The sequence below is a fragment of the Nannobrachium achirus genome (assembly GCF_963921795.1).
Source record: "Nannobrachium achirus genome assembly, chromosome: 4".
Lineage (NCBI taxonomy): Eukaryota > Metazoa > Chordata > Actinopteri > Myctophiformes > Myctophidae > Nannobrachium > Nannobrachium achirus.
The window spans coordinates 35,567,995-35,576,945 of NC_137813.1; the positions used below are offsets into that span (position 1 = coordinate 35,567,995).

Genomic DNA, 8,951 nt, shown 5'->3' on the forward strand with positions numbered 1-8,951 from the left:
TTGGTTTATAATCCACAATTGAAAGAGTATATTAAGCATCTAGAAGCTACCACAATATCTACTGAGCCATAGACTATAATTGACCACAAATGCACCTTTGCAGACTATGCCAGATAGCTCAAACAAACCAAACACCACCCCATGGTGGGAACTACAAGTAATGAAGTAGAAGGCCGCAATCACATATAAGCGTGAGACATCTTCTCCGTATGATTGAGAATGAGGGCGGAAGGGGAGAGTCCAATGCATTCTCTATCTAAGTCACCTGCATGGTTTCATGTCATTGCCGTGTCTCTTGCTCAACCGAAGGCTGTCTTTTGGCCAAGCGATTTGCAAGAGACAAAAAACCACGTGTCATTCATTGAGAATGAATTGGACCCACCCTCCTCCCCTCATTCTCAGACGATACGGACACGATAGCTGTCGCAAATGTTTGGACGGCGCACAGTTGCGACAGCTATCGTGTCCGTGTAGTCTGAGATTGAGGGGGGGTGGGGAGGATCCAATGCATTGTCAATGGAAGGTTGTTTGTTTTTTTGTCGTTGCCGTGTCTCTTGGCCAAGAGACAGCCTGTGGTTGAGCTAGAGACACGGCAACGACAAAAAACCAAACAACCTTCCATTGACAAAGCATTGGACCTCCCCCTCATTCTCAGACGATACGGAGAAGATGTTTCACGCATATGTGAGAGTCCGGCCTAAGACATTTGGTAATCTCTCAAGACAGATTCTGCAGCCAGCAGCTGAATTCAAAGGAGAAAAACATATACATATTTCCACCCCCTTTTTTTCCCTGATGGGTTCCCAGATTGGACATTAATTTGGTAACACAGCAGGCGGAGTTGGATGTCCAGCTCCGCCCTGAAGATACAGCCCCACCCACACTAGGGACCATCAGTTCTCTTCTCTATCAATCTCAATTTCAAAGAATTGATTAATTTAACATTTTGAATGGATTTGTTTAATAATATTCAGGAGCACAATTTCTACCTGCAGATGTTGCTGATATAATGTATTTAAATATACTTTGATTATCAAGTACCATGTGTAATTTCAAAATACTGTGATTATAACCGATTCCCACCGCATCTATTTGCAACTTGCATGGCCATCACACCGATCGGTGTGATGTAGGAAAACATGCATTGTTTTCAAATACATTGAAATCGGACAGAGAAGCTACACTGTTTGTGGAACAGACAATTCCCACTTTTCCTGAACGAACAAAGCATGGTGACATGGTTGTGATTGGGGCTGGAACATCCAACTCTGATACTACTTGCAGCAGTCTGTAACGGTTCACTACGGTCAGACAGACACTGGAGACCTTAATTAAAAACTATAAAAACATTTTCTATAAACTTGTTGTCAGCATATTGTATTGCAGCAATTAAGTCATAGAAAATATAGCATATTTTATTGATAGGATGATTAGAATACCATATGTGATGTGTTTTGCTGACTAGTGCCTCTGGACATTTTAGCTACACTCAAGTGCATCAACAATATAATCCTTTCTAAGTTATACACACTGTACATTGTCTTACAAATGGAATACAAAAGTGAGATGGGTGTTCTACATTATCTGTACATTGTCTTACAAATGGAATACAAAAGTGAGATGGGTGTTCTACATTATCTGGGACATTAAAGGCAGTTTCTCTTTTGTTAATATACATTTTAAGCTCAATATTCCTGCTTTATCTGTTTACTAAAGACCTGTCTATCCAGGTCTTTAGTTAACAGATAAAGTACGTGGAGAGAGGGTGCAGGATAAACAAATTAAATTAGAAAAAAAATGTTTTTTCTGTTTATTGAGGAGATTGAGAGATGGGGAGACCAATGTTATATATCAATGATTTAACGTTTTAAATCATTTTACGTTTTTAACACAAAAATAAATGTTTGTTTTAATTAAATATCACTTACATTAATATAGTGCTATAAAGAAGCCCCTATAACAGAAACCGGTCTAAATAGTGGCTAGATTTAGAGCTGTATAGACTAGGTTAGTGGTGGTGCAGAGGAACCCTATCAGGTTGCACAGGTTGGTGATTCCGTGGTAGCGTCCGAACGTGCTCTTGAGTGCTTTGTACTTGGGGTCCTGCTGTTTGAGCTTGGCGAAGCCGTCCTTCTGGCTGCCCAGACCCACCTGGTTCCCCAGGCCGTGCTCCTCCTCCACCTCCCTCAACTGGAACATCACCTCAGTGGCCGACGGGCCGAACCACTGGGCATTCAGGCCCGCCATGATCAGTGCCACAAAGTACAGACACATCTGCAACCCAACAAAAAAAAACATCTAAGAATAAACACGTGTAAAATTCAGTTATAATTTCCATTAATGCAGTATTTACTGTACATTGTATAATTGTGATTAGGGCTGCAAACTGTTTTAGTTTATCGAATTAGGGAGAAGTACAAAAAAAAAAACTAAAATCAAACTGATTAACCACTTAAAGGAGTAGTTCACCCCCAACATGGCTTTTTTTCTATTGATTACTCATGCCATGGAGAGTAGAGTTCAATAATATTTTTTGGTTTTTGTCACATTCCTAAGACAAAAATGTGATAACAATAAATTTTCCCCCATTGATTCCGGATGGTGACCCGTTTCGAAACGGGTCACCATCCGGAATCAATGGGGGAAAATTTACTCGAATCAAATTTTTGTCTTAGGAATGTGACAAAAACAAAGAATATTATTGAACTCTAGTCTCCATGGCATGAGTAATCAATAGAAAAAAAAGTCATTTTGGGGGTGAACTACTCCTTTAACACTTTGCCGTCCGAAATAGAATGGTGGTTGGTAGATTAGCCGTGAAATTTCTATTATTGTATTGTGATCTGAGACATAATATTATGTTTATAAACATGAGCCCGCCGCCCTTCCTTCTTGGACAGCGCCGTTGTTTTTTCTTTTTTTTTCCCCCCAGGTCATAAACTCACCGTGATTATCTGGTTCTCCGTTGGGATAGAATGGGGGTTTTGGCCGATCATCGATCTCCCCGTGCGTTTCGCGTGCGCGATCCCTTCACGTAAATGTCCCCGCAAATAATCCATGTGTGACTCAAAAGCAGAACTGAAAATTTTCGCTAGCACAGCCCCTAGCATGGCTGCTGTAGGAGCACCAGGGTACAGACAGCAAACGAATGGCTGGGAGTAGCCTTGGAGAAGGAAAGGAGCTGACGTCACCTCTGCTTCATGTCAGACCGTGCATGAGCTATCAATGCACGAGTGGTGACTAGGGAAGGTTAGACGATCGCCGATTTTCGGATCAAAATCATTTATTCCGGTTTTAATGACAAAGTCCGGGAAAGTACGGCGTGGCTGAGACTCCCTGCTGGGATGTGCGATATAGTACGGTTTTAACATTAAGGGGCTCCCCGTGGCTTTGAAAGGGTTAAGCGTTATTTTAACAGAGTTGCGCGAAGACAATGAAAATAGCCAATCTATAAGCTCACAAGCTTGCAGATCAGCTATTTTCAATATTTGGGAAATTTAAATTACATTGAAATGTTTTGAATATATTCGCCTATAATGACAATAACAAGGATAGTTAAATTATTGAATACATTTTTTTATAATCAACTAAATCGATTAGTTTGATGAACTGTTGCACCCCTAGATGTGATATCTGACCTGAACACTTTGATGCCAGTCCAGCAGCTCTCTGGGGTGGTACACTGCATAGATTGCCAGGAGGACAAAGTTACTGCCCAGCAGACAGTGGAAATACACCGGGAAAAGCTTGCTCTGCACTAGACCAAAGGTGTGCAACGTTACGTTCTGAATCAACACGAAACCTGTTATTAAAGGCATAAAAGAGAGAGAAAATTAGGAAACGGGAAAGGTGTGCCACAGAACGTTTTATTTTATTTTTCATCTGGATATATATAACTGTCTATATTGTGCCTCTCTCACCTGCTATAAAGGAGACCCAGACCTGCATTCCCCAGGAAAATGAGAGCACTAACAGGTGCAACACTTTGACCAGGTCTGTGGGTTCCCCTTCTGTCACCATGGCAACGGCTACTGTGCAAGAAATGAGAGGCAACAAAGTCAGGTTTAACCTATTTTAAAACAGACCACATTTGGCTGTCATTGTGGTACTGTATAATGCAGACCAGTATGCTGAGAGTCTGATTGATTGATTGATTGATTGATTGATTTAGGAGACCATAGGAAATTGTACAGTTTCATGACAGTACAGTTCACTGGTACACGGTCAACTAAAAGGATACACCCAAAAGTTTCAATTGAGTTCAAAACATACATAGGCCTACAGCTGATGTCATTGCTCTCTAGAGAGGCACACGAGAATTGCACAATTTCAACAGAGTGAGGAGCTGCACATATGCTGCACAACTGATAAGACCATGACATCAGAGATAAGGACGGGCAACTTGCAGACTCAACAAGGGAAAGGAACAGAACTATTCGTGATTATTACACTACTATTATTATCTTCAATAACAACAATACAACGTGAAGAGGAGCAAAACTTGCATACCCCCCATTGACCCCAATATGCCTCTCTCTGTGTGTAGGTTGCATAACTTTACGAACTTAGCATTACTAGCCACTTGGCTAATGGAGAGTTACACACACACACACACACACACACACACACACACTAGTTGTTTGGCATCGTTTTTTGGCTTGCTGAATTTTGCGTTTAGTCGAGAAAGCATAATACACATTGCATGAATCTACACTTACCTATGTTTCCTCCCCTTTACGTTACTTAAATGATATCTAAATCTTTAAAAAGAATAGAATTTGTATGGTCTACGTTCATTTGAACCGTGCACTTCCTATGTCACGCACCAAATGCCCATTAACCACGCCCCCATGACAAAAGCTACAAATGAAATTGTTTTCAGATTATTAATATTGTATGACACAGAACGTTTTCAACCAATCACCGATTGCATTTCCAATGTTTACTTGTGTAGTTCCGCCCCGTTGACACAAGCGTCTCTTCTTGAAAGCTGTTTCTGCCCCCATGTCCCATATTATCCTCTTTACAAAACATACTGTATCTTGACAAGCTTGTCATTTCATTTGACATGACATGGACGACCAAAATAAGGTATTTCTTTGCGATAGTTTATGAAATGTTGAGTTCATATCAGTTTCTTCTGATGTTGAGTTCATATCAGTTTCTTCTGTTCACAGTATGCATTTCATATTTCAGAATGGCGATCTGCTGCCCCCTGCTGTTGAAGGTAAGCTATTTAAGTTTGAGATGAGGTGGATGTTTTTCCATGTTGTTAACTTTTGATTGATTGATTGATTGATTGATTGATTGATTGATTGAAGACTTTATTAGAAGAAGTTTGCGTAGGAAAAAGTACAGTTTCATGACGGTACAGTTCACTCGTACAAGGTCTACTAAAAGGAGATCCTAGAAAAGACTAAGCTTATTTCCATAGGAAACCATTTAAGTATCTCATATAACTTAATGTTTGTGCTCACACAGCTACATTTCACCACTTCATCTCATTTAGATACATCACATGAACTGTTGCGCTCCAAAAAGCCCATAAGCTATAATTTATTTATTTAGTTAGTGGTGGAGTCAAGGAAGGAACCCAAAGCTACTGAAGGTTCATAACAATAAACTGAATTTTGTTTGCAGTGTTGCCTGCAAAGTAATCTGGTATTTGTTTCATAGTTGATACTTATATTATATATTATTATATTTTCCAGTTGTATTTGTTTAGCTGATTACCAATTAGCCTATCATTTAGTACCTAAATATATTAATACATAGTATTGATTAGTGCTGGAATCAAAGGAGGAGCCCCAACCTGCCAAAGGTAAGCTACCTTCAAAGTAATAACATTTGGTTTGCAAAAAACATATTTTCCTCTCTGTCTTATATTTGAATTATTATATGAACCAGCTAGAGATTTATTTACCTTGTCTTTAAAACATGGCACGATTGTTTGATAAAACATTGATCACTGTGTGAAATAAATCACTAAAATAAAACCATTCAAACATTAGTGGTAGGGTGACTGACATATATGTTTTTTTTATGGCAGAATCAAATGAGGAGCCTCTTCCTGATATTGTGGCAATATTGAGAACAGAGGTGGAGAATCAAGCGAAGGTTCCAATCATAATCATCATCATTGTCATACTTCTTATCCACACACTATGTTCTCTGTCTTTGTTAACCCAGCTAGATGTTTTCCCCCCTTCTTACAGACAATTGATTCCCTCAGTAAAACTATGGCTATGTATGACGTAGAGAGGATCCACAATCACAACTATGTTGCATTTCTTCAAGGTCAGTGATCCTAAGTGAAACAGAGTTTAAGTGAAAACATACATGTTCTATAGGTCTAAGAGAAGTACTGTAGTTGTAATCCTGAAACAAAGGAAGGAAAAACTCAAACAAGGAAAAACTCAAAACAATGATGCTGTACTCCTAGCTGAGCTGCATCACCTGGCCCGTCACGTAGCAAACCACCACATGGAGGCAAACTTTGAAGCCCTGCGTCATGAGGTCTCCTCTGAGCTGGGCTACCTACGTACTGCCATGTCTCAGTCCTCCAACCAAGGAGTGTCCTGCTCTAACTCATACAAGTCTTCTGACATCCAGAAGGATGCTGCCATCTTCCGACTCACTCAGGAGTTGTATTACAGGTGCATGTGGATGATAGGACAAGATAACGGCAGGACTTGGAAGGAGAAGTTAACCTTAACCTTCACTAATATACATTATGTCATTTATATTAATTACTACATACAAACCACTACTACTATATGTACCATATAACAGCTGCACTTCTTCCATAGCTCTTTGTTTGTCTTTGTGTACGTCATTTGTCTTTCCAGTCGTAATGTACTATGGGAACAGGTCACTGAGCTGAGGGCGGAAATCCACCACATCCATGGCCAACTCAGTAAGCTGATGTATATTTGATATGTAAATGTACTATCTTTACATGCTAATGTTGTCTTGGAGGCTGCTAAAACATCTGACACGATTCTCTCGCTTTAGGGAATCAGAGAACTGAAATGCAGCGCAAGTTATCAGAAAGACTAAATAAAGATATGGTAATTGCGACCGTCAGGGAGCAGTTTACTATGAAAACCTCCACCGGCCGTCCGTCCGTCCGTCCGTCGGTCGGTCGGTCGGTCGGTCACACATCACACGTCACACCTTTGCCCTGCTCATATCTCCGCATCAGTATATAGGGCTTGTTTGTTTATTGTATGACATCACGCCACATCATCAGCTGTGGACTCTGTGATGTCATCGTATCGCATCAGTATATAGGGCTTGTTTGTTTATTGTATGACATCACGCCACATCATCAGCTGTGGCCTCTGTGATGTCATCGTATCTCCATATATGGCCATCTCCGTATATGGAGATATAAGTCGTCCATGCCCAAGTATGGGCTGGTGAGGTCAGACTTTGTGTGATGCGTAGGTTATCTCCATATATGGAGATTCAACATTCCAGGCAATGCTCTCTTCCCTGGTGAGAATTGCCCCTTTATATAGGGCTTGTTTGTGTATTGTATGACATCACGCCACATCATCAGCTGTGGACTCTGTGATGTCATCGTATCTCCATATATGGCCATCTCCGTATATGGAGATATAAGTCGTCCATGCCCAAGTATGGGCTGGTGAGGTCAGACTTTGTGTGATGCGTAGGTTATCTCCATATATGGAGATTCAACATTCCAGGTGTAACTATGGCTACCCGTATGACGTGAGAGGTGGAGGTTGTGATATTTGTGGAGATAAGCGACCAACGGTCGCTTATCTCCCGATTAGGGAGTCTTACTGGTAAACTATCCACTTTTGTTCATCTAAGTTTCCAGAACATTTCACGTGTCAGATGTAAGTGTAAGAGAGTGTAAGATGTAATGAGCAGTTATGACTATATAAATGCTCATGAATTTGTTACATCACCAGACTCAAGTTCAGAAGAACAGACAAGCACATATCAACACATTATGTACCACTTCAAGACACTTAACCACTAACCCCAGCCCTCCCCTTGCAAGATAATATAGCAAAAGACTATGTAAAGTCAATCAATACATAATTGTTCTACATTTTGACCCCTGTTCCAGCATTTGGAGAAGCTTATGGACACATACCAAGCACAGGAGCGGTTGCTCAGGTAACAGAGGCCTCCAGAAACAGCAAAACATCTGTTGTGTGAATATGGTCATTGATGTTGCCTTGTGTACAATATATCTAACGGTTTTTGTCTCCACAGTTTGGATATCTCTGAAATACAGACCAAGCTTGAGGCAGTCCGAATATCCAAAGACAAGGCCCGTCAAAAAACAGGTAACACATGAACATGTTTCTCAACTTGTTGAGCTTGGGCTCTAAACCAGTGGTTCCCAAACTTTTCAGGTTGAGACCCAAAAGAGAAATTAGAAGTTTGCCCAGGACCTAAACTAGTGAAAACAGCAGATCTACAAGCTCACAACACAAAGCGTGTAGATTAGCTATTCTCAATATCAGAGCACTGGTTCCCAAGCACTGGGAATTTTATTGGGCACTGGGAATTTTATGAATTTCCATGAATTTTATTCATGAAAATCTTATATTGATATTGAGAATACGTTTGTTATCCCACTCTTTTAGGTGGCACTGGGGCACCACCAGGTGCAAAAGCGACGCCATATAATTCTGATTCAGATGAGACACAAAGTGGCACTCTGATGAAAGGAAATATTCCTAAGACCAAAGAATGTGCCAGGTAATTAAGATGTTTTAATAAATGTTCATTAATTACTTGTCTTTTGTAGTTTATTGAGTCATCTTTTTGTCGTTTTAAACCATTCCACTTAACTAACCACATTTTAATTAAAGGTGTGAAAATGCATACACATTAATAATTGGGATTTTATTAAATGTTTCTCATTTGCAGAAGGAAATAAATCAAATTCAACATTCAACAGTCCA

At 40.2% G+C, this 8,951-nt stretch overlaps 1 protein-coding gene and 1 long non-coding RNA gene across 3 annotated transcripts; one reads left to right on the top strand and one right to left on the bottom strand.

The window, feature by feature from the left end:
• tmem205 (transmembrane protein 205) lies at window positions 1–4,836 on the bottom strand. Of its 2 annotated transcripts, none has more exons than XM_080724124.1 (4): window positions 4,719–4,836; window positions 3,921–4,028; window positions 3,639–3,802; window positions 1–2,274 (listed from the first exon to the last, which is right to left on the bottom strand). In XM_080724124.1, exons 2-4 carry the CDS (start codon window positions 4,018–4,020, stop codon window positions 1,972–1,974), a joined length of 567 nt encoding a protein of 188 aa, XP_080580250.1. In that variant the 5' UTR covers window positions 4,021–4,028; window positions 4,719–4,836; the 3' UTR covers window positions 1–1,971. The 2 variants fall into 2 exon arrangements, with proteins under 2 accessions (XP_080580250.1, XP_080580249.1); XM_080724123.1 differs by having other exon boundaries at window positions 3–2,274; window positions 3,921–4,031; window positions 4,719–4,831.
• Window positions 4,837–6,016: 1,180 nt separating this feature from the next.
• On the top strand, window positions 6,017–6,566 carry LOC308283685. The gene is made up of 3 exons (XR_013961953.1): window positions 6,017–6,117; window positions 6,216–6,297; window positions 6,443–6,566. It is a non-coding gene; the product is annotated as an uncharacterized lncRNA (long non-coding RNA).
• Window positions 6,567–8,951: the final 2,385 nt, after the last annotated feature.